Genomic DNA, 25,209 nt, shown 5'->3' on the forward strand with positions numbered 1-25,209 from the left:
CTATAGCTGCTGTCTTCATCAGCCAAGACATTTGGTTTAGTGTTGAAATCTCATGTTCTGGGTAGGGATAAGGAAACAATTATAAAATTAAAGATAAATAATGTTGCTTACTCTAAGGAAAGCATTTTTCACTTGAGAAAACTTTTGTCATTGCTTTTTATCTGCTCACCATTTGTTTATAAGACAAAAGGACTGAGAGATCTGACAAAAGCCACTGAATGAACACATGGTTATTGTGAAAACAAATCCTACAGATACATACAATAAAGAGTATACACATACACCAAAAAACTGGATATAACCTGCACTAACAGCCACTGTGGAGAATGCAGTACTTCACGAGCAAATAGGGTCAGTCATAACGTCAGTGAAAATAATCAGACACTTAGATGAAATGAACCATAACTTTAATCAAAGTTGATAAGGCTTTAATGTGGGTCTCCAGGAACCTTCATATACTATATTAATCTAATTTATAGTCTTAAATTATATAAGAATCATCTAAAGTGCTTTACCCATTCTGGATAGATGTATTCGAATGATAAGTTAAGTAAGAGTAAACAATGGACTAGTGGTCAAGCATCTGATAAAGTCAGTACATTTATTCATTTTAAGATATCTGAGAAATGTTGGTCTGAAACATTAAAAATGCATCCATTAACTTAAAAATTAATGCCATCGCAAAATAAAAGTTCTTTCTTGAAAGCAAGGGAAGATACAGGTGGTTAAAACCAGCAGCCTTCTATTTCTTCAGTTCTTTGTAGCATTCTTACTTGGCAAAAATACTTTTTTATTCTTCTGTAATCTAACAAAACTCCAGTCATAACTGAAATATAGATTAGGATTTGGTTCTAGAGACTTGATACATTCCAAAACTAACATTCTTTTACAAAAGTTCAGCACTAATAATCTGAACTTCCTAAATAGGCAGAGTTCAATCTTTGCAGAATTAAAAAGTTAACAGAGGCAGTAGTTCAGTGTAATAACACTACTTATGTTTCTTCAATGATTCCTAGGGAGTCAAAAGATGCATTGAATTTTAAGCATGCACAGTCTTTTCTTAGCATAAATATTACCTTTGATAGAAAATGGCAAATACCGCAGCTGAGTGAATAAGAAATCCTGACTGGTCCTCAGATATCTCATAGTTGGACCTGACGTGTCAGAGCATGCACACAACTGATAGATCACCTGACAATCAAAAACAGTAGATACACATTTATGGAATGTATTTTAAAACCAAACCAACCACCAAATCAAAAGATGCATAATACTGTTTTACTGCTCAAACAATATTACCTGTATTACAGTAAGTTTTCCATCAGCATACTCCAAAGATGAACATATTATTTATAATAGACATGGAATTATGTCATTAAAGGGTTACCAGCATGTGGATGATTACAATGGCTATTTTGCCCACAACACTATGAGCCTTTGTGTTTGTTCAGCTCACTTAAAAATGAGTGTCTTTTTCAGCCTCCAGGTTTACCATGAGAGGAAACAGAATTTTTTTTTATCCTTCTACAGTATGGCTTCTTTCACTCTTAGTAATGTGTAAAATCCTTTCCAGATTCCACAGATCTTTAACATGATACAGGTCCGTAATCATAATTACATTATTTAAGGCCAACTATCAGCTACCTTGCACAGATGTCTAATTCAGCCGTCTCCCCCTTCTCATCCCTTTAGACATACATACATACAATTCTGTCACTGCTACAGAATGAAGAAGATAGTTTTATAAGATTATTTGGGATTTTTTGTTATCTTGCTTACTGGCAAACTGCAGTCCCAAAAATATATAGAAAATAATAAAATCAGCATATGGCCACAACAGAATCAGAGGCTCACCAGAAATAATCAGTTTTAGAAGTATATTCCAATTCCAAGTTCTGACATGAGTGCAGATTCTTTATTTTCTGTGTTGCTACAATACTGTCTCACACAAAAAAGACAGAATAGAAAGAGTTCCATGTACAAAAAAACCTGATGGATGCCTTTAAAAAAAAATGAAACTATTATCAAATCGTCAACCATCTGTGTTCACCAATCAAGAAGTAATTAATTTTATTTAGAGCTTAGTTTCAGTATATACCAACAGAAAATATGCTGAATACCTGGTAACAGAGTTCTGCAAGATGAGGGGATTCCTGAACTGCTGTAGGCCCATTCCTTGTTTCAGTACCCTTCTCCAGTATGTTCAAAATAGCATGAAGGCAAGTCCGTGGGCAACCCAATACACCTTAAAAGAAAAATACAATTTCTTACCATTTTTCATCTTGCTTACGTCCATAGAAAATACAGAGTAGTACACAGAATTATGGAAACTAAATTGTTCAGGAACCTTGTGCTGCAATATACTGCTCCACAGAGCTGTAGTAAAAATATCTGGCAATGTTTCTTCTTCATTAATTAAAATAAAAGGAAGAACTGTGTTTCAGCAAAAGCCTAATTAAAATATTTATAGTTTGTCTGTAGGCTTTTGAGATGCTGATGGAAGAGGATTAATTATGCAACCAAAATTTTCTTCAGCTTTATTTAAAAAAAAAAATCAGTTAATATTCTGCATGAACCAAATGAAAATTTGAAATCTTGCTCTTAAACTTTAACTGAATACTCATCTGACGATTTCAAAGAGGAGCTTTAAATTCCTGTCTTTATTTTACAATTACAGCTATTTTATGACTAATGCTCCTAAAGGCACCTGACACTGCAACCAAGGGAAGGGAGAGGAGATTTTAATACTAACTTCAAAATCCTGTCTTTTTGCATTTTTCCTTTAGTCAATTACTTCTTTATTCAACCCAGAAAGATGTCCTGAAGCAGTAAAAGCATCAATAACCACAGTTCTTACAGGGGAAATAATCTTCTCTGCTAGGATACATATCATTATGCTTTAGAAGAAAATTATCTCAAGGCAAATGGCCTATGGTCATTATTTCTTCACATTATTAATGGGATAATTCAAAGAGACGTGCAAGGCTCTCTCCTGGCTCTACAACAAAGTCTTTTATCATTGACCTAATGTATGATACCCTGTAAAATTGTGTACAGTTCATCATATTCTGTAACTATGGAATTTCAAAACCACAAAAACATGGTCTGCAATTGTAAGCTACTTCGTAGATGAAAAAACATCAGTTGGCATCTTTTTTTCCATCTTTTTGATATAACCAATAACTTTTTTTTAGCCCCAAATAAAATTAAGGTCTTGTCTACCCTTCATTTAGAACTATGAAGAACTAAAAACTGCTGGGGCACAGCATCCAATAAAAACCTACAGATAATGAGAAATATTCTTCTCTAAATAGCTAAAATCAAATGTTTGTTCAAACATGTTCATATAAAACATCCTTTAAAACAACTGAGAAAGAATATCATACTTCAGAGCAGAAGACACTCCAGGACCTCTCAACTCTAAACTACTGCTCAGTGTTGATATCAGACCAGATTGTTCATGGCTTTATACAGCTGGGTCTTGAAAACTTCCAAGCATCAAGACTGCATTATCTCTCTGGCCAACTCACTTCACTGCTTCGCTGTCTTCATATTGAAAAAGTTCTCCTATATCCAGTTGGAGCCTCTCTTGTTTCAATTTATGCCCACTGTCTCTCATCTTCCTGCCACACACCTCTGAAGAGCCTGGCTTTGTCCTCTCATTAACTTCTTTGTAGATATTTGAAGACTGCTATTAGGTACCCCCAAAGCCTTCTCTACCCCAGGCTGAAGAAGTCCCATTGCCTCAGTTTCTCCTCATGGGCTGAGTGCTCCAGCCCCTTGACGAACTCTGCTGAGCTTGCTGAAGTTTCAGTGTTTGACTTGTACTGAATACAAACTCAAAGCTGAGGCAAACAATATGCATACTAACACGCTATTTTTCTCACCAATTCAAAAATATTAGAAGTGTCACTTCTGTTGCTTTAAAGTTCATAATTTCATATATATATTCATACATATGACTACACAAATATTTCTTTATGAATAAATAAATATATTAATATACCTAGCAGTAGAATGAAAGTCCACATACTCTAAAAGGTTTTCTTCCATAACATTAAACAGCAGAAGTGTTTTTCTTCCCTATAATTAATTTTAAACAGGAGTTTGAGGAGGGACAGGATAGTATTCAAGTACTACAACTAGTTCAAAGTGACAATCAGCTATGTAGTTCCCAAGTTGTCATATGTAGGTACTTCTTGAATCATCACATTAATTTCTTTGTACTGTGGACACAACCACACTGCATAAAATAGTAAATAAATTGTTTCACTTCTAAATCATCGTTTTCCCCCAACAACTCTAATTTCAAGTCTGCTCCAAAATCCAACTTAAACAAAAGGATCAAATCCTGAAGCCATTTAAATGCTGCATTTGGGAATCAATATATCTTTTAATTTAGCTTTTGAAGAACAGAACTGATTCAGTGCCAGCTCAGCGTTTCCTCTTCATACCTGGATCTTGCAGATTTGTGGTGCTGACAGGTTTCTTTAGTTCATATCCCAAGAGATACAGAGCAAGGTTGGGAGGACTACACTCAAGAGAGGTGATAAGGAGATTCAGAATATGGATCCTTGTTTCATGATGGATTCGTGCCCGCTTCTTTTCAGGCTCCAGCTCTTCATTAAAAAAACACAAACAAAAAAAAAACAAAACAAAACAAAAAAAAGAGGTGAATAATGAAGTGAAGAAATTCATTTCATGGAATAATCCTCAGACCTTTCAAGTTAAATACAAGAAAGTCAAGGCATCAAATTACATTAGTACAGAGGGATACAACACCAAAATTTCACATTCCTATTAATACAGCTCTAAATAATACATCCAGATCAATGCTAAATACTTGCATTCTGAAAACAGATTCAGTTTGTAGTTGGTTCATCACACTATGCACATATATTAACAAGACATTGGTGCTTTTCTTTCTATTAAAGGTACATTTCTACAGTAAACAACACAAGAAAAGGGTTTCCTGACTTAAAAGCAATTTCTTCACCTCTTTCATTAATTTCATTCTATGAAAAGACAACAGTGTAAGCCATTTTTAAGAAGCCTTTTACATACCCTCATCTGGATTAATTAATTCTTCTGCATCTTCATTGTCCAAACATTCCACAAACCCAGCCATCAGCTTCTGGCTAATATTCTGTATTCATCAATGGAAAGATGGAAATGAAGAGGATTTTAAGATTATTGAAAGCAATACCTTTCATAATATCCTCCATGTAAGCTGACAGAAATTCTAGACAAAAATTACATAACCTAGTTAATAAGGAGTTAAGAGTCACAGCTGTTCTAAGCATAGGGTAGCAATTAACCACTGAACAGAAAAAAAAATCTACTGTTGTTACATATGTAAATTATCCTCAAAGGTTGAAGACTATACAGTCAAAAAGTGTTTTGTTATCTCAAAGAATATTGTCCTTTTCCTTCTTGCAAACATTCATGATATTGTTTGTTTTCCATTAATGAAGTAATTGCTTTTTAACACAATGCCACAGCAAAAGACTTTTCAGAGGTAGCTAGATACAAGACAAAATATAGTTTTAATGTACTTGGATCTAGAAGCCTATCCTTTAAAGTAACATTATGGAGCACCAGTATTTCTCTAATAGTTTCTCTTTCTGGATCCAAAGAAACTGGCACTTACCTGATCATGTGTGAAATCCCCAACTAGCTTTATCTGGATGTTGGAATTATAAGAAATACAGCACAAAATCTTGGCACTTTCAAAAGCCAGTTCAGGATTGCTGTTTCCATGATAAAGATACCTTCAAAAATATAAGGTTATTGTAATGAAATCATTGAGAATTTTACTATTTCAAGCCGGCAACGCATAGATGAGAAATTAAACAGTATTTAGAACTAAAACATTTACAAGTCAAACTACATGAGAACATGTTAGAGTTGCAAACAAAATTTCACTCTACATGAAGCAGTTAATGCTTCAACAAAAGGAGGGTAATAGGCTGAGTAGGGATAATAATCTGTCCTGGAATTTTTAACCATTCCTTTTTTTATCCAAAAATGTACCTCAAACACTGAAGTCCAAAACTAGCTAAAATAACTACTGCGTGTACCCGAAACAGGCGAGAGAAGAAGAAAATTAAAAGTGCCTTAAAAGACACACTTTTTAAAAACTATTTGTCCACTATTGTTATGTGAAAAAAGTACTATAAATGAAAGACAAAAACACATATATAGGAAGAGCTCAATTTTTTAGTGCATTCCATGTCAGAATATCACTGTTTTTCTATGCACTCAATTGACGTTGGTTTGTCTGTAAAGTTACTATAAAAAATCACACAGTAACAGAAGGTGTCAGTGGTAAGCGGAAATCCTGAAGTTTCACATTTGAAACTGAGTTTCAGATTACTAGTCTGATACTTTTAATATAGTAACTGATGGAAAATACAGTAAAATATTTAAGTAGCCATCAGTAACCAAATGAAGTTTTACTCTCCCACACTATGGCAACCAAAGTCTGTGGCAAACTGAAAACTATACACGAAGGAATCACTGCACATAAGGCAACCAAGAAGAAATCATGAAGGGAAAAAAAAAAAAATCAGAAAGAAAAACTGTAAGTGCATATCCCAATCTTGCACCAGACAATACACAGATCGTACCACCTGTGAAGACATCTCCTCCCACCAAAAAAAATTTCTGAGATGCTCTGTGCAAAGAGAAGCATTGGCTAACAAAATTAATCAAAGGATGAGGACCTAAACACTTCTGTGCCTCCAAAACGCCTCCCATCTCAGTACTTTGCACATACCTCGCAATATTCACCACATGATCTGCCTTTTTAGTGCGAGGATTGATTCCTTGAAGCAGCTGCTCCAGAGGCGTGACAATAAGGGAAAGGTGGCTTTCCCGCAACCGATCCATAAACAGATTCTCTTTCTGGAGGGTTAAGTTTAGAAGTGCAAGGCAGTACTGTACAGCTTTCTCTAAATGCTTCTTCCCTGCAGTGCACAAACAACAAAGAAACATAGTATAAAGGGGCAGTTAAATATACTACATTCATAAACCTCATTCATCAAGCCTTGCACCAAGAAAGAACTTGTCAGTTGTTTACTAGGAGTATTTCCCCTAAAAACATGGTTTTTATCTGCAAGAGAAACAACATCAAGTTGATATGCATTGTCAGCTTTAGATCCTACTTAGTATGCATTTTAACTTCACATGAAAAATAAATTCTAGGCACACACCAGGAAATGGAGCATAAGTATCAAGCTGCTTAACCCCTTCTTCTAGCAAACGAAGGGACAATTCCAGCATTGGGGACTCATTCAATAGATGATACATCAAATTGAATCCAGGTGGTTTGTATGCTATTATTTCTTCTCCTGAAAAGAAAGGAAGGAATGAGGAAATTAACATCTAATAGAAAAGTCTTCATTACCCAAGCTAGCCTGAGCTACAAAATTAACGGTCCCTGTTGTTGTAAGCAACATCTAAATAAATGAAACATACTGCGCACAAAATCTTCAGAGGTTCTCTACCCATAAGCCATTTAGGTAATTTTAAATGTTTGGGTAGAGTAGTAATGATAATCACCATTACTTCTCAATATCTAATAGCACAATTTTACTTTAACCAGTTAGACTTTCCCTAAGGAGATCTGACCTTGGATTCATGATAGAGTTTATACCACATTGTTGCTACATTAAATGGTTTTGCAAGACTGAAAAGAAACTGGAAAAAGTTTACATCTCCCCAAACCTGCATGAAGACCCTGGATAAGGGAAAAAGCATTCCCAGAAATCAAAGCTGAGAAGGTCCATTAAAGCCCTGATGCTCGTAGTTTACAGATATTTGCATGTCTGCTACAACAACGTATGCAAAAATGAAACTATGAGGAAGGAAAAGACAAGACTAATGCTTCTTGTTTATCTGGTCTCCCAGTAAACTACAATGTATAAAAGCAAGAGAGCAGTAAGAATCTTTCTTAATATGCAAGTAAGAATGAGGGCACAGTTTCTTTTGAACAATCACCTTCTCCTTGCCTTCATTCCGTGTCTGTGCTGCCCCCTAACATGCCAATAGACAACCCCTGCCACTGTGAAGCCACACACAGAATCTGCTGAAGAAATGGATCTAGTCAAAAGGATCAGTTTTAACCCATTTTTCCAATCATGTAACCCATAAATAATCATACAAGCTGAAGGACTAGCCAAGGACAGCAATGAGCTAAAAGAAATTGCTCAATCCAGTTAAGCTGCCAAGAACTGTAGAAGTACAGGGCACAGAGGCCTCCTAGCCTGAAGAGAGCTTACTGAAGAGATTAAGTCTTAAAATTGTTGTCCACTTAAGAACTGATTATTATAGGTCCCTACTGCTACAAGCAAATCCACAGGTATCAGGCTGGCATTCAATGTTACGAAGAAAATCTGTATTTAAAAAAAATCTACAGCCCAAATAAGCCTTAAATTTCCTATAGTGAGGCAACTGCCATCTGCTTTGGCCTTTTAAAAAATAGCTGTCCAGAACTAAATTACTTCATAATTCTACTGCTAATGTCTGCTCTGCATAATAAATATATCAGTAATATAAATATTGGAGGCTATATCAAATATTCTGACACCTTTAAATTAATCCTGTGAATAGCGGTGATGTACACCTAAAGCAGAGAAATCCAGAGGAAAAAAACCACCTTGGTTTTGGGCTTGAAGTGTCAAATGCTGCTCTGTAATCAAATCAGTAATGCAAGAGAGACAGAAGTAAACCTCCTAGTAGAGCTAGGGAAGTAGGAAACAGTATGCATGAAGTCCTTCTGAATCAGCAACATAGCTCCTGACAGTATGTGGATATTTTCTGAATGTCTTCCTATCTTAAAGCCAGGTCTAGCTTCCCACCAGCTTACTTGCAATATTAAACAAGATCAAAAGATGGAGGCAAGAGAACAAAGCAAGTTACAATTCTGTTTGTCAGTAAGCAAATTAACAAGTCAACCTTGTAACTCCACATATTGGTCCACAAAGTCTTCAAGTTGAGGTTCATAGTCTCGCAGCAATTTGTAAAACACTTCCAGAACTACCTCAGCTACTTCCCACTGTAGATAATTACAAAATGAAGAAAAAGTCATACACAGAATAAGATTGATACTGCAGCAACAAGACCAGAACAACAAAGCATACAATAAGCAATGCAGTGATGTACTGTATGGCATGACTATTCTGAAATACTATCCAACAACACTTATAATTCACCATTTCAAATAATCTGAAAGGCCAAGCTTGTTTTCTGAAGTAAAACAGAACACTAGAACAGGTTTATTGCCTATTTTAGGCTCTATTATACAATATACATATTAGCATACTGAAACTACAAGCATTAAAGACTCTTTAATAGGTATAGAACCACAGAACATAAATACAGGTAGTAACAGATCATTAACAGTTTCCAGGATACAGTTTAGTGTGTGCTTTCATCCAGAAGGATCATAAACAAAAGTAGAATTCCTTGGTTCAGCAAGTCAGAGAGATTCTCTAGAGGAACAATGAGGAAAGGACAAATCTGACTTGCAGATTTGGGCACGTGATGTTCAGAAATCATTAGCCATGTAGGAGAGTTCCAAAATCCTGTATAGCAAATTGGAATTTAGCAATAATATGAACTACTTTTTTTTTTTAAAGGATACTTTATACAGGCTCCTTAGAAGTAGTAGGTAGATCCCAGATAACCCATGAATTGAAAAATCAGCTGTTTACAGAAGCAAAACACTATCAACTGCTCCAGGTTACCTCTGCTGTATCAAACTTCCACAGCTTTTCAAACAGATCTTAGCTACATCGGCAGTGCCAAATCATTTTAACTACATCCTAAAAGAAAAAAAAATATTTTTTCAAATGAAAATTACTTTTTCAGCAGCTCTCCGGTAAGCTCTGGTGCAGAATCGGAGAAACACAGAATCCCTGAGGAACTGGAGATACGGATCAAAGCCTGGTGGGCGGAGACCTGCTCCCAAGTTAGAGGGGAATGAACTCTCCACCAGCGTGCTGATGAGTCGACAGAAGGCCCGGGTTAAAGGATATTCCTCACATCGGGACTCAATCTCATTCAGTTCAACCTTCCCAAGAAGACAGGAGAAAAAAAAAGGAGAAAAATAAAAGATTTTGAGGGAGGAAGAAACATGGAGAACAAATAATATAAGAGCATAATCTGTAAACTACTTCACAGTGGATTGACTTTGCTGTATTTTTGTCTACAGTACACCACAGAGCAAAAGCAGTAAAGCAACAGTACTGTCATTTCAGTTGAGCAATATAGCCTTCATTCATTTATGAGCTACTAGAAGATATGCCTCCACATTTACATACTTTGTTTTTATTTCTTACTTCTATTAGAAGTGAAGCGAGCTGTACTAAAAGGCAATAAAAGTGAAGCCAATTTAGGAAAATAGGAAAATCCTAACAAGAATTGCTCCTAAGGAATTTGAGGAGTTAGATGCTGCTCTGTTAGTACAAAGCTGCACTAAATTCATAAATGGATAGAACTTCCAGAAATTACAAGAAGGCCTGAAAGTAAATTAGGAAGCCGTGAAATAAAAGCCCCTATTCCAAGGATTTCCTGTGGACACAGCAGCAGATGCAGCCTCTGCAAGATTTCCCAAACTTGTATGCAGATGGTGAGAGAGGCTGGCTAGGTACAGAGAAACCCTTACCTCAATACCGATTGCTTGTCTCTGGCCTGGACTTCTCACAGTTTGTAATATCTTCAAAACAGAAAGAAAAATGAAAATAGGCAAACAATAAATTTCACATAATCAAAGTGCATCTCCATCATTTCTATCAGGACTAAAAGGTACTCATCACTTTGAGCGATAAGGTTTCTTAAATCCTCTTAAAAAGTAAAAAGCTAAAGATTTTTCTGTCTGAAAGGCTGAATTATTTGTTGTACATTTGTATGCTTCTAGCTTTACATCCTCAAGATCTGCTTCATGTTTAATGTTAAACGAAACAAAGAACAGATACTTTCACATTCATTATTTTCGGCTTATATTGGCTAGGGGAGAGACATTTCCCTTGTTACCTCTTACAACAGTATATTTTAAGGAATATCATAAATTAAGAAACAAAGGTAGTGAGCATTTAAAATACTACTATTATAAGATGTCATTATTGTCAGGATCTTTCTATTAGTAATCAACAATAAACCAGCAGTAATGTTCAAATGCCTCAGGTTCTTCTAAATAAAACAGAAAATAGTCTGAACCATAATACATACTACAAAATAAGCCCATCCCATTATGACTTTTGAATTAACAATACTGAGGGCATTTTCATTTCATATACATCTTCCTTAGGATTCAAATTTAATTTTTTTCTCTAACATCAAAACAGAAGGGAAAAAACACTTTTCTAAAAGGTAGGGGCTTATAACAGATATCTGACATTTGCTATCTAAATGTGAAAGTTGGCAAAAATATCCTGGAAATTACAATTAACTTCCTCTGAAAATTAAGTGCCTGAGAATGGAGATCTTTAGCTACTCCCTTCTTTCTATGAGCACCAACCACGTAAACAATATTATACACACAAAAAAAATAAACATGTAACCTGCAGTACATTTATCACTGATTACGAACTCTGGGGGGAAAAGAATGTGTTTAGCACATGGGACAATGTTAGGAAACCTGTATTTATGTAAAATAAGCAGCCAGTGAGATCTCTGAGGCACAAAACCATACTGTCATTTTCAAAATTGTTTCCAAGTAAGAACTGCATTAACTAAGTGAAAAAAAATATATATATTCAACTACAGCAACAGGAAAGATTCTAAGGAAATGTAATACTATTTCAAATACACTGACAATTTCAACAGATTGGTAGGCTATAGTTCCAAGCTCTGAAAATCCTAAAATACCTGTGTATATTCCAGAGATTGCCACAGTGAAGCAGCTATTTCAGGAGATTTTCCAAAAGCAGTAAGGGTTTCCAATAGCTCTGCTTTCAAAATAGGAGGAATGCTGCATTGCAGAAGTCCCAGAATGACCACTACTGGTGTCCACTGAGGGTGCTCACAAAGCGCCAAGCGAGCATTCTCACTCTACAGTTCAACAGAAAACAAAACTGCAGATTATTATTTTGAAGATTATTCATGTCCTACAACCTTTATCTCACAGTTTAGTATCAACAATGACTGCTTCATACTTGAAGGTACACAAAACAGCAGTAGGATGGCAGACTATTCAAGAGCTAACAGTTCAAATTAAACAACAACAAAAAAAACAATTTAATGACTCACAAGTACTGAAATTGTGCCTGACCATACAGAAAAAAATGATGTGCATAAAGTAAGCTTCTTCTAACAGCCCAATTACTTAACTTTTTTTTTTTTCAGGAGGTACACGTTCACGGAATTATTCTTAAGTAAGTTTGAGTGCTTGTACTCTAGACAGCTTCTTCTAGAGGGACTTTATCAATATTTGTATTATGAACTTAAAATGCATTTGGACATTTGCTAGGAACTCAGATGAAATTGTTTACGTTTAAAAGCAGTGTCATCACCAGTGTAAGCTCAGTCTCAAATGAGCCACTGGACAGGAACAAGCCTTTAGCCTCATCAAATGATTACTCCCTGCATCCTTAGAACAAATTTACTTCTTCCCAGGTCATGGTTTGATGATGCCAGGAAATATTAGCTTTAAGAGTTCCTTTTCCCCCACGCTTATCCAATGCTGATATGGCAGCTCACATAGAAACACCCCATTATCATCACCACCAAGGATGATTTTTAAAAAGCCTCATTAGTTTCACTGATCTGTCTTGTGTTTGTGTCAGCAAAACCAAGGGTGTTTCACTACATCACAAAGTTCAGACCCAGAGTCTGGTGGGTACTAAAGAGCTGAATTTCACACTATCCAGAATTACCCAGACAACGCACAATACAAAATCTGCATTGCAATTTTCCTCTCTTGGAATCCTCTTTCAGTCAATTCATGGCACATTTTACACTCCTGGTTTGGGGACATTTTAAATCTAACTCTGAAGGCAAGTTTTAGAGTTGATCAGCTTCCTTGCCAAATTTCTATCATTTCCCTTTAAATTAATCTATTATTTTAGCCTTTTCAAGCTCTTCATTAAATGCAAAGAACTTTCGTACTCTGTAGTTATTTCTTCTGAACATAGCTCACTTCTGAAAAACATCTCCATGACCTCAAAGTGTCAGGAAAGCAAGAAAATCAGTAACATCAGGAACACAGGAAACGGTGTCTTCTCTTCCTGCTTCACCCTGACTGCATGTTTGGTCCTAACAGTTATTCCTGATGCTTCCCATACTTTCAAAGTTCACTAATCACATGACAGCAACTTCGAGGTAAATTTGCCCTACATACCTTTTTGGTCAAGTGAACTTCACAGCTGAATTATGATGTTTTGCAAGAAAAAAACGAATATATTAGCAAAGAAAACCAAATGAAAGGTTACTTACCCAATTCACTATAACAGTGGTCAGCTGCAAAAAGGCAATTAGTCCATCCTGTTCTTTCTGCGTGATTCCTCGGAGAGGCAGGTGACGATACTGGACACTGTCTGCACTTGGCAAGTCTTTCCTTAAATGCTCATGGTAAAGCATCAAAGAGTGGAAGAAATGCTCCCAGGAGACAGGGCTGCCACCTGCTCCTTGGATGTTTTCCGCTAGAGAGAAAAAAAATGACAAACAGGTGATGAAATTTTCTTTCTGCTCTTTCACAGAGCAACAAGCAGGGTAGTTACACGTAAAAGGAAAGCTTTCTTATCAAGAGGAAAAAATAAAGTTCAAAGGAAAGCTATTGTTTCCAAAATTAGAGGGTCTCTAAATCAGCACAGGAAAGAATCGTATTTACAAAATGTAAAACTGAACTTTAGGACATGACTCATTTTATATTTTACAATAAACAACAATGACATTCCGCATCTTCTGTGGCATTAAGACATGGCTTTTAAAAAAAAATGTATTTCATTATGTGCATTACTTTCTAAGGTGCTCAGATATTTAATTACCTAATCAGGTTGGTTTTTTCCAGATTACACTTTCAAGTGAAGCCTTACAATTTCATCTTTGTACTAACAATGAAGCGTTAAAAGTACAAAGCCACAATTAATCTCAAATGAGTCTTTGTACTTTTCTAAAGAAAAAGAGTTGAGAAAGAGCTGAAGTGTCACTTTTCTTACCATGACTACTGCCATTGACCTTTAGCAAACTAAAGCAGTAGTGAGCACACTGAGGCCCACTAGCCAGTCCCCGCAGCATTTTCAAGTATGGGATGTAAATCGTGGAAGGAAGTAGATCTCCCATTTGTCTAACAAACTTTGACAAGACAACCTAGAACAAATAAAGATCAGTGTTTAAAAAAATTAAATCTGAGGATTTTAGGAAAACAATAGGCAGCCAAAGCCAGAAAACAGATTCTAATGTAATCAGGACAGGGTAGAGTGGTGGAATTACAACTCAGGGGCTGGGGTTGGGGTGGGAAGTCCTTTGTAGATTGGCCTATTCAGTTTCCCTGAAGGTGAAAATCATGTTCCAAAGAGAAAATAAACAAAATAATTCATGCTGTTGCAAAGTATACTAACTCTCCAGTTCTTTATTTCTAGTGATAAAGTTTACTTCAGCTCACAAACGCTACAAAGCGGTATTATTAACACATCTTATTGGGGAAAAAAATTGCTATGCTTTTCATATCCCTGCACATAACTCACACACACATTGTTTCCTCCTAGTCGTATTAAGGTGTTTGCAGATTGCACCAGTCACTAACTTACATTGCCTGTATTCTGGGATGTGTCCCATATGTCTCATATGAGCTTTTGCCTAACACTGCACAGTCGTTCAAGAAGCATTTAAGACTTAGAGCATCCCAGGTATCTAAAGAGTTTTCGAATGTCTGCTTCTTCTGTTTAGATTGCTTCTTCATTCCAATTTTAAAGTTCCATCTCTCATGGGCTATAACTTTTGGGCTTTAAATAATTACAATATTCTTACAGATTTTTACCCCTCAAAATACTATTAGCTACAGTTAATAAAGCTTTATTATAGTTAAGGAATTGAACTTTTCAGTTACACTAAAAAGATATGTAGAGGTCAGACAGGAAACAAGAGCACTGTTATCAGAACTCATTTAGCAACTGCAATAAAATCAGACCTAAACAAAACTTTCAAAAAGGTTTGTTAGGACTCCAAGTTTGACAACCACGAATGATCGGCAGTAGCTCATTTTAGAGCAAGAAACAATAACCATGTCATGCAGAACAGGACACATGCAGATAAAAATCTCTTCTTAGAGGCTAGCTGTAATAAATATACCAAAACCCTTTGTTGCCTGTTTTTTGGGGTTTTTTTAAATTACTTTAAACTAAAGTTAGTAGTTATTACTCAAGAAAATCTAGATAACCTGGCGCTGAGGGGGCCGCTGATGAGCTACTCCAAGGTAGGACCCCATGATAGTAGATGTCTGCAAAGGCTCTGATGGACACCAGTATTCAAGGGCAAGTTCCAGATTAAAGGGGTCCTTCCTGTACAATTCAGCAATCTATCAGAGAAAAGAAGATGTTAGAAAAACATCAACTATATAAAGAAAAGATTATTACTTTAACAATAAGCACTGCCTCTAGATAAGCTAAACATGTCTGAGGGGCAATGCATCCATGGCTGGTGTTCCATTCCTTATAACTCTCTGAAAATGACAGCTTCTAAACAGCAATATCAGAACAAATGACAGCCAGAGAAATTCAAAATGCACATACAAGTCCAACTTTCAGAACTTTCTAACTAATTATTATAGATTAAATCATTGCCATTTCTCCTTAGATAACCACTTGCGTACCTTGATGTATTAACTTAAAGTTAGCTAGAATCAGAATTAGAAATCTTACCCATTATCTGAACTTAGTAGTCTCTTAGAGTAAGTTCTCATTTCTGGTTCTTCATTTATGTTTGCTATGTATCTCAGAGCTACTTAAGAAATCATTGCACTATAAATTTTCCTGTTATTGTCCTGTAACCTAAACGACTACCTTTGGAAAAGACAAGTAATTCCTATATTAAAGGCTGCTATATACAAGTTTTTAAATTTATTCATGAGCAGAAAATATAAAATGCACCAGTTCAATCTGTTTTCTGATATGGGGTTTTGGGGTTTTTTTGAAAGTACAGTTAGGTAACTGTAAAAACTAATATTTAAACAAACATTTATTTACATTTTCTTTCAGTTTTATTTTATTTCTATTTTCTTTCTTTTTTTAAATAATGACAAACTGAAAGATCTTTCTTTTAAATGTACAATTGTGTTCAAAATTCTACTGAAATTAGAGAATTTGCAATCCCAGCAGCCTTAATGGGGTCACTTTGCCTAGTCTACTCTACAACAAATACAGTCTTCCAAAATTCTCATTACAAATATATCAACACCTAAAAATTATTTAAACATTTCAATTCTTTATCAGAATAATTGTCAATAGTGGAGGAAAACCCCAAAAACCTAATTATAGTTTATTCACAGTAAATAGGGGAAATTTGAAGACTTACAGAAACATAAAACACTCTGTAAACATTAATGTCTAGAAACACAAAAGGTGTTTCATGCCAGAAAACTTCCATGCATTTCGCCAGATGTCAACTCCAGTGATAGCCTGTAGTCTTAAAATTCCCATTTCTAACTTAGGTTAAGATAAGATGACTTAAGATAATAATCTCTCACCTTATCTATTTATTATTTAAATTTTAAATATTTAAATATTTTGTAAAATAACGTCAGCTCAAGAATTCTTCAAGCATAAGAAATAACGCAGTATTTACTTACTAAACAAGAATTAAATGACTTCATTAACATCAGAAGCTAAAGCCATAAGTTAATTCCTTTACATTAGAAGCTACATAAGGTGCCTATATTAAAGAAAAAAAAAAAAATCCCTCTAATGCAAAAAGGGAAAGATCCAGCACCGTATGTTATCCTTCAGATATGGCTTTTCAGACGAAGAAGGAAAGTCACAATCACTTTCTGTCACAGTACTTTAAATGAAAATAGAGCTTACTAAAAGCATTAAGTGCTCCAGATCTCTCCGAAGGGAAATAGGTGGGTCATTACCCATCTGAATACTCATGTGGATCATGCGAGCATCTTCATCAGCACGGTTTCTCAGCTGCTTCACCTACACAATTTATGAAGTGGAGAAAAACAGAACAGAAATAATGGAATTGTCTAACCAGCCTACTAAAAAATAAGAGAGCAAAAGAACTTGCACATACATGACAAGAATATTCCATAGTGTGTTTTTTTAAGCATCCTTGCCATTCAGAGAGATATTCAGTCACCTTCTTACTGCCAAGTTCATTGCAAAAACCCTAAACTTATAGCACAGGAGTTTTTCCCAACTGACTTCACCAGATCCTCTGCTTTGGCCCCAAAAGGTGGATCCTTTTCCTCTTTTTACTTCAGAAATGAGACAGGTTAGCTTCAAAGAAAGAAAGTTAGACCATTATCCATAAGGAGTGAAAGCAAACAGAAAGCACTGTAAAACAATGTTTTCTGTATATAGATCTGTGGATTGCATCTTTCTTAGACATTTAAGGCTACCTCTGCTTACAGCTGGTTTATGTTTTGATAAGTTTTGGATTGATATAATTACTTTGGACCCAGTCTGTCACAACTAAAAGCATTACCACACATCAATAAACACAATAGGGAAAAAAAGAGACAGAGGGAAGGGAGGGGAAGAACAACTGCAGCAATTTAAAAAAAAAATCAAGCCCTTTAATCAGAATCCTAAGATGCTTTGTATTGAATAAACTAATTACTAAACAAAAAACAGCTGACATCTAATTTTAATATCAAAAAGCCTTTGAAAAAACACCCCATCAGAGGCTTATAAAAAGTAAATAACCATGAGATGAAAAGTTACGTTTTGTTAAATATTAAAGAGAGATTGAAGAACAAGAAATAGAAATAAGAAACCAATTTAACACATCAAAAATCAAAACATGGCGACGGTCGACAGAGACCAGTCCGTGGTCTAGAATAGATCTTAATTTGTAAAACTGAATAAGCAGCAAAATAGTTGTGTTTCATCAAGAAAAAAATAGCTAAGAACTATAAATAACTGTGGGAAGGGTCAGAGCAAACTATCCAAAGTAGTATACTAACCAAATTAATACACAGACAAAACTGAGTGTTGATAAATGCAATAATGAACTACCTGAACTATTAAAGCTAATTATCGAGTTCTGAATGTAGTGCAGTCAAGCAAAAGATTTACCCAAATCATCAGTGGCAAGCAGCATAAATGTTAAAACTGTACAGCAGAGTTAAATATAATGCTGACTTACGGATTTAAATAAAACTGAACAAAGGTTATATTTATTATCAAAATTCAGTAAAGCAGACACTTCTTTATCTAAAATTTGAGACTCAGTAGAAATAGCTGAGTACATAAGCCAACTACTAACTAATAGCAGTTAGGACGAAAAATCCCTTGTGGGGCTATGTCTCAATTGCCTACTAACAAAGACTTTCCTGAGAAACAGCTAGTACTGGCTTCTGCCAAGCTGCAATACAACTCAACACTCAGATTCTTGTTTATATTCTGCATTACAAAACCCTGCTTGTTATGAAAAAAAAAAATAAACCTCTCCTTTCATCTCTAGGCATCAGCTACAATGAACTGCAGATCCAAACCACAGCAAGAAAAGTGAAACAGAAGAGAAATACTCTTCCTAGAGATAAAGCCTCCAGTTCCATAATACCATGAAGATGAGAGATGGACCAACAAACCAACCAACAGCCTTGGGATTTTCAGGCAGTTTGGTAGATAGGAGACAAGGTCACAACTGTTCTAAATCTAATATGGCAGCAACCTTGCCTGGGTCAGTCTTCCAACTTCATTCAAAAAATCTACCTTGTATCTCTTTCATAAAAACCAGTATCATTTCAGGAAGACTTTTTATCTTTCCTAAAGCAGCGCCACCCAATGAAGAACTGCCTCATAAAGAAGTTCCCTGTTTCAAACCTGTTCGCATTTGATTGTTTAAGGAACTTCCCATAAAATATATCTCACGTATTCCTCATATATTCAAAAGACTCATAAGGTCTACTTTGTTTGTATTACAGGAAACACCATTGCATGCAGCCTTCAAAGCCTGTTAACAACGTGGTCAGTGTTGTATGCAGGCAGCCATTGCAGAAGTACAGCCATAAAGGTATCAACATGAACTTGTTTGAACTGACGTTACACTTTTTCTATGCATATTCTGTGGGTTAAAGGGACAGCTTGAGACAACAACATGCAACACCAACAGATCTTAAATAAATTAGGATTAAACCTAAAAACTGTCTACAGCATGCTCACATATGCCTTCAAGGATTCTTAAGGCTCAAATACTGTTTTCCTTGCCAATATTGTTCTCATTCTATGAGGTTACAATGAACAAAACATATTTTTAAATCCTTCTTTGTGCACATTGAAAAAAGTAATTATTTGGCAACTTCAACTACAGCTCAACACAATGAAGGTCACAAAATAGAGCCTCCATCAATTAAATAAAAGCGTTTTCATAGAATTTTAATTTTCCACATCTAGATACAAGGTCTTGCACAAATGAAGCTTTTGTAATTGCTTCAAACTTTTATTTTAAAACCCTTTTACAGCATTACTCATGTTCTAGTGAAAACAGCTGCTCATTTTCCCAACAAATGTTACTACTGAGAAAGCAGAATCGCTCCCTTTAAATATGGAAAAGATCATTAGTAAAAGAATAAATTAAAAATGAGAGACAAAAACAGTAAGTTAATTTATGTTATGCTACTGTCTGTATCAAAATAAAAAACAAACAAACAACAAAATCAATACCCACCTGCATTGCCATCAATTTCAGCATTCATTTAAATTTCAATCATGTGAAACAAAACAGAACTACTACCACCACAAAAGCTTGCTTTGCAAATCTCACCACACTGAGGTGTTTTTAAAAATGTACTTCAGTGTAGAAAACAAACCCAAAATTATATGGGTTCCATAAAGTCAACAAGTTTTCTGAACTGCAGCATAAGCTGAGGGTCATACCTAAGTCTCTATGCTACCTGCCCTAATGCTAGAAATGCAGAAAAGATGCCCCCATTTCTCAAGAACTGTTATTGACACAACAACTTACTTTCATCGGCATGAGTGCAAGGAAGTCTGTGACAAGATTATGAATTTTGCGAATGTAAAATTCTTCCTGGTAGAAATTTTCAGACCCCACAACAGATTCAGTCAGGAACAGGAAGACATTGTCAGCAACCGCTAGCTCTGCCATGGCTTCATCTGCCTCAGTGAATTCTGCAAGAGCTTGGCAACAAAAATCACAAGAGGGGAAAAAATAAAATTACAGCTGTTACCAAACAAAACATATTTCAGAATACCTGGCTGACATGTAAAAATGAAATGCTTCTATCAACTATGTTTTTTCTACCATACAGGAAGACACTGGACTGGAAAAGACAAGTTAACATCAGGTGATTATTTCAACTTTCTTCTTCAATAAGTGTTAAAGTGCATAATTTTTACCCAATCAAATCTAAGGCTGTGAATCAAGAATCACAAACCAACCTTAATTAAATATTAATTATAATGTTTACATTTTCTTTTTTAGCTATTCAGGAGTAGACTCAATTCTGACCCAGTAGGGAGCCTAGAAAGCTTGTGAAGTACAGAGAGGAAACAAAAAACCCAACAAGAGATTTGATCTCCTAAAATACTGAGGTTTAACATTTACAGATGTAAAAAGCCATAACCATCACTCTATTCGTAATTGTTCAAATGATACTAAAGCTGCTAAAATACAATTTTGCACATTTTTCAGTACATTCAAATACCTTTCACTTCAATGAAACACTATACAATATTACTGTCTAATAACTAATTATTTCTAAATCTGTGTACATTTCAGAGCAATTCAATTCTCGACAACCAAATCCACATACTGAGAAAGCTTCAAAGGAGTGTCAACAGTAATTTTATCATAAAGGTAAATACTACCACTTCAAAAGGTAACAGATACTTTGACCTACACCACTTGCAGCTTTGAATATCAATGTGCAGCAACTGCACTTTAGGGTAATTTACCTGTCACATCAGATAATTGGGATATTCCTCGTAATGCCAGCGCCCAGGCTAATCTAACAGTAGCTTGCAGTCCTGGTAATTTCCAAGGCTGAGACTCCTGAAGACGAGTGTGTATTGTCGCTATATACTGCCTTTCTGTTAGCAGAGGGAGCCGGTGCATCAAATCTTGCAGACGAACAAAAACAAACGCAACATCAACACACAGTAAATAAGTGTGAAAAGAAACATGCAAAATCCTACCAATTTGTTACTGATCAATAACTAAACTGGTTAAATAACAATTCATCCATCTGGACAACATAACCTCTTTGGGAAACCTGCCAGCATTACCTTCACGATCCTCTGTGCCTTGTTCCAGAAAGCTGACATCAAAGCAGTAAAGGAGAGTCATGAGAAGAGACAAGTTCACGCCATCCAAGGAGCCATCAGCTTCCACTGTTACTTTCTCCAGGTAACTTATGAGGATGAGTGTGTCATCCTTACTCAGTGGTGACTGGCAGGTCCAGACAAACAGACTTTCAGCCAAGGACTGTCGACATTCTTTAATGAGGTCAGAAACCTTTAAAAGAAAAACCAAACAAAAAACAAACCAGTGAATATCAATATTTTGGCAACATGTTCAATTTGTCTTTATCAATCAATCAGAATGACTAGGTTAAGTTAAAAATATCTCTAAAGACAGCAGCTACAGAAAATGTTGGGTTTTTTTAATTGCTAAACAACAAAAGGCACATTTCTGCTCATTAAATGTATTCATATTCCCCACAAATTTTATGTGAGGTGTGAGTAGATATCCTGAAATATGACTACATGCAAACCAGCATCTCTGTCAAGGTCAGGAGAACTTCTGTAGCTGTAAACATATCACACAAGTCACATTTCCCATCTCTAATATACAACTGCACTGGTAGTCATAACCAGATAAGGTCATAGTCTTCCCCTTGCCCCAAAAGAGATACCCTCAACTGACTATACAGATAGCTAACTTTTAAAGACATTGAGAAATATGACAGACACTTAAAATTAGAACTTCCTTCCCCAGACAAAATACTTATCTCAACTTTAGAATATAAACATAAATTAAATCTATCATTCCTTATTACATATGGAACAAATCTTATGCCCAACATAACGGCTACCAAGCATTTTCATACTAAAATTTTTTTTTTTCCTCTTTATCTGGCAAAATATTGCATGCCATGATACAACTAAGTACAATGGCACTTGAAAACAAAGTTTGTCTTTTTTCTAACAGCTACACCAAAAATTAACCTGTTTTCAAACACGGACAAATATTTATTTCATTTGCTAACTTCATCCCTGACCCCAAGCTGAGTTTTAACTGCTTTAAGTCTTATGAAAACAGTAGAAGTTAAAAAATAATAAAAAATAAAAAGCCAGTAATGGCCTTTCATAATGGTCTTTGTAAAACTGTATTTTACTTAGCATAAAAATGAGCTTCTAACATTCTTGTATGTGGTTAAATAAAAGGCTATAAGCATTTTATCTCCAGTAAAATCCTATGCAAGGTGATAAAAAAAAACTCTTCACCATTTAACACAGCAAGAGATCAGTGCACAGACTCTAGCAGAATAATAGTTCTAATGAATACAGAGGGAAATGTAGTAGTCCACCTAAAAGGAAAAAAAACCACTCTCTAATATTATGCTTTAAATGAATTTTAAGGTGAAAGTAAGGTAATTTAAGGTAAATCAGAAGGATATTCTTTTCATACTTTCTAGATTAATAGCAAAAATGTAAAACTAGTTCTTTATTTGGTGGAAAACAAATTGACTGATTATAACATAGAAACATTCTTTAGACATATCACTCATTAGAAAGAAGTTCAGAAATTAAAACAGTAATGTTTAAAATCTTCCTACTAGAAACATACTCTGCAGTTAATCACAACCTCAATTAAGTTCAAGGATTACAAAATGAGAACTCATTTTCAAGCAATTCTCACTTCGCTATTAGAAATGCTTCTGTTCATATTAACACAATTGGATTGTGAAAAGGAGCATTATTTGCCTGGTTAGACTTGGTTTCAGTCTATTTTTAATAATTTGTGAATTTTAGTTTGCTATTTTTATTCCAATGGTGCTGATAATGGTAGTGCTGAGGGAAGATGATTTAACATACAATCTTTAGAATAATATTGCAAAAAAAGACAAAAAAATTACACATGGCGCAAAAATTAGGCTTACTTTCTTACTGTCCTTGATTACACTTTTTCACTAAAAATCAGGTATGTCCTAGCATCAGGGAGCAACAGCAAAACAAAAATGCAGCAAGTAATCTGGATCCCACACTGGTAGAGCGCAAGCTGTGGAGTAGTTACTATGATTCCTCAGCTAGTAACAGAGTTTGCAAAGGTAGAGAACCGAAACTAGAAAGTAAAAATCACTCCATGTCTCTTGGTAGTCTCACTGTATTCTAATCTGTGCAGTAATTCAGGAGGATATTCACACCCAGTGAATATTTACCTCTTTGCGATGTTTCTCACTGCCCAATCCTCGCTCTCTCTGTAGTTTATCAAATTCATTGTTCAAATCAATCTGAGACACAAGAGTGAGGATCTTCTGAGTCAAACCCTGCTCCATTAGGTCATCCGTAAAGCGTGTTGTCATGGACATTAACTCTTGACTATAACAGAAAGAATATAAAATTAACAATTAATCATATTTTTCCCAGTCACACAGGAAGTCTAAAATATCCCATCAAATCCCAACAAATTAATTTGGTGATAGAAAATGTACTACTACATTATATACATAAAGTAACTAAATGTGCGCTACTAATCAATAAGCAGTGCCCTTCCAAAACATTATGCTGAACAGATACAAAGTCTTCAGGTAACTGTAGGTTCAAGAACATGGAATATGAGATCACACCATGGATCAGCTAGTTAAGATTTCTATCAAAAGGAAAAAGTACTATCTATATGATGCACATAATTCACAAGCTCACAGCCTCTCTTGCTAGTAAATGCAGTTGTCCAGTTACGTACACCCTACTGAAGTGGTAGGGCTAGTTCTAAAGTAACCATTTATTTTTTGTTTCAGAATTTGTATTTACAATAGAACACACCTTTTAATCTTTCTCTAGTCAAACAGTCACTGTGCACTGGAAGTGAAAAGTGTGTATTGTTTTCTTTTTAAAGACAAAAAATGTTAGCCTATTATGTTCGCCAGTACACAGTGCACCCACTTTAAGGGAAGGCAGGAGCACAATTCTCTGCTTTGCAGGACACGGGAAGTCAGAACACAACAAGAACAGAAACTCAACCTCTGAAACACTGAGTAATCATCACTAGTTAATGCAACACTGGCTGGGACACTGTCTGAAGCAAAACACTGCCAAAAGCAGGTGAAGTTGCATGACAAAAGAGAAAGTGAAATGGATACCCTTATAATCCAATAAAAACACATGTAAGAAAGAAAGACTATTATGCATAAAAAACAAACATGAAAGCAGCTGCATCAGGTTATGCGAAACAAACAAATCGAGAATATTAATATTCCCTTGAATCTAATCAGTCCTAAAATCACTCAAAACAAAGCTTTGATCACCCTAATACAGACCTGAGTTCTAACGTCCACGTCTTGCCTTTGCGTGACTGGATGAGGGCTCGTAGTGAATTGGCAATGCATCTTTTTCCATCCCAGTACAGCAGAACAGCCACTAGGCCTCTTGTAAGGCCAGGAAAATGGGGCTGCTGGTGCTCTCCTATTGAATGAAAATGAACAAAATAGTCACAGAAAGTTGAAAGCACAGACACACACACACTTTGATAACAGCACTATATAAAGATATATTTCTAATGCTACAAGTGTAGCATTCAAAGCAACTGTAGGTATTCACTATCACTTTGATTCGTTTCAGGCACTTAAAAGAAATCACAGATATTTTGAGTGTTATTATGAAAATTAATACTCAACTATTAAAACATTCAAAGATTTAAAATAAATAGAAGTGTAAAGTCATAAATATCCTAGTCCAAATGGTATTTGCAGCTGATAACCACCCATCTTAATAATAAATTCAAGCTGATTATCAGCAAAATATATTTTCTTTATTCAAAATGAAATTTTATGTCTGAATTTATATTTATTATTAAATATTG

At 35.3% G+C, this 25,209-nt stretch overlaps 1 protein-coding gene across 1 annotated transcript in view; it reads right to left on the bottom strand.

Annotated features, from left to right (window-relative positions):
* NUP205 (nucleoporin 205kDa) overlaps window positions 1-24,812 on the bottom strand; it is a gene marked incomplete at its 5' end in the record, with an annotated part of 43,482 nt that extends 18,670 nt beyond the window's left edge. The window contains 21 exon segments of the mRNA XM_010187504.1: window positions 1-57; window positions 1,077-1,191; window positions 2,121-2,245; window positions 4,455-4,619; window positions 5,065-5,146; window positions 5,651-5,771; window positions 6,779-6,968; window positions 7,215-7,352; window positions 8,959-9,058; window positions 9,866-10,075; window positions 10,670-10,720; window positions 11,872-12,054; window positions 13,438-13,643; window positions 14,160-14,310; window positions 15,380-15,517; window positions 17,019-17,135; window positions 20,131-20,306; window positions 21,084-21,248; window positions 21,414-21,642; window positions 23,570-23,729; window positions 24,668-24,812. The exon segment at window positions 1-57 is cut by the window's left edge and continues 11 nt beyond it. Coding sequence (XP_010185806.1) covers window positions 1-57; window positions 1,077-1,191; window positions 2,121-2,245; window positions 4,455-4,619; window positions 5,065-5,146; window positions 5,651-5,771; window positions 6,779-6,968; window positions 7,215-7,352; window positions 8,959-9,058; window positions 9,866-10,075; window positions 10,670-10,720; window positions 11,872-12,054; window positions 13,438-13,643; window positions 14,160-14,310; window positions 15,380-15,517; window positions 17,019-17,135; window positions 20,131-20,306; window positions 21,084-21,248; window positions 21,414-21,642; window positions 23,570-23,729; window positions 24,668-24,812 — 3,024 coding nt within the window.
* Window positions 24,813-25,209: the final 397 nt, after the last annotated feature.

The sequence above is a fragment of the Mesitornis unicolor genome, unplaced genomic scaffold (assembly GCF_000695765.1).
Source record: "Mesitornis unicolor isolate BGI_N332 unplaced genomic scaffold, ASM69576v1 scaffold42410, whole genome shotgun sequence".
Lineage (NCBI taxonomy): Eukaryota > Metazoa > Chordata > Aves > Mesitornithiformes > Mesitornithidae > Mesitornis > Mesitornis unicolor.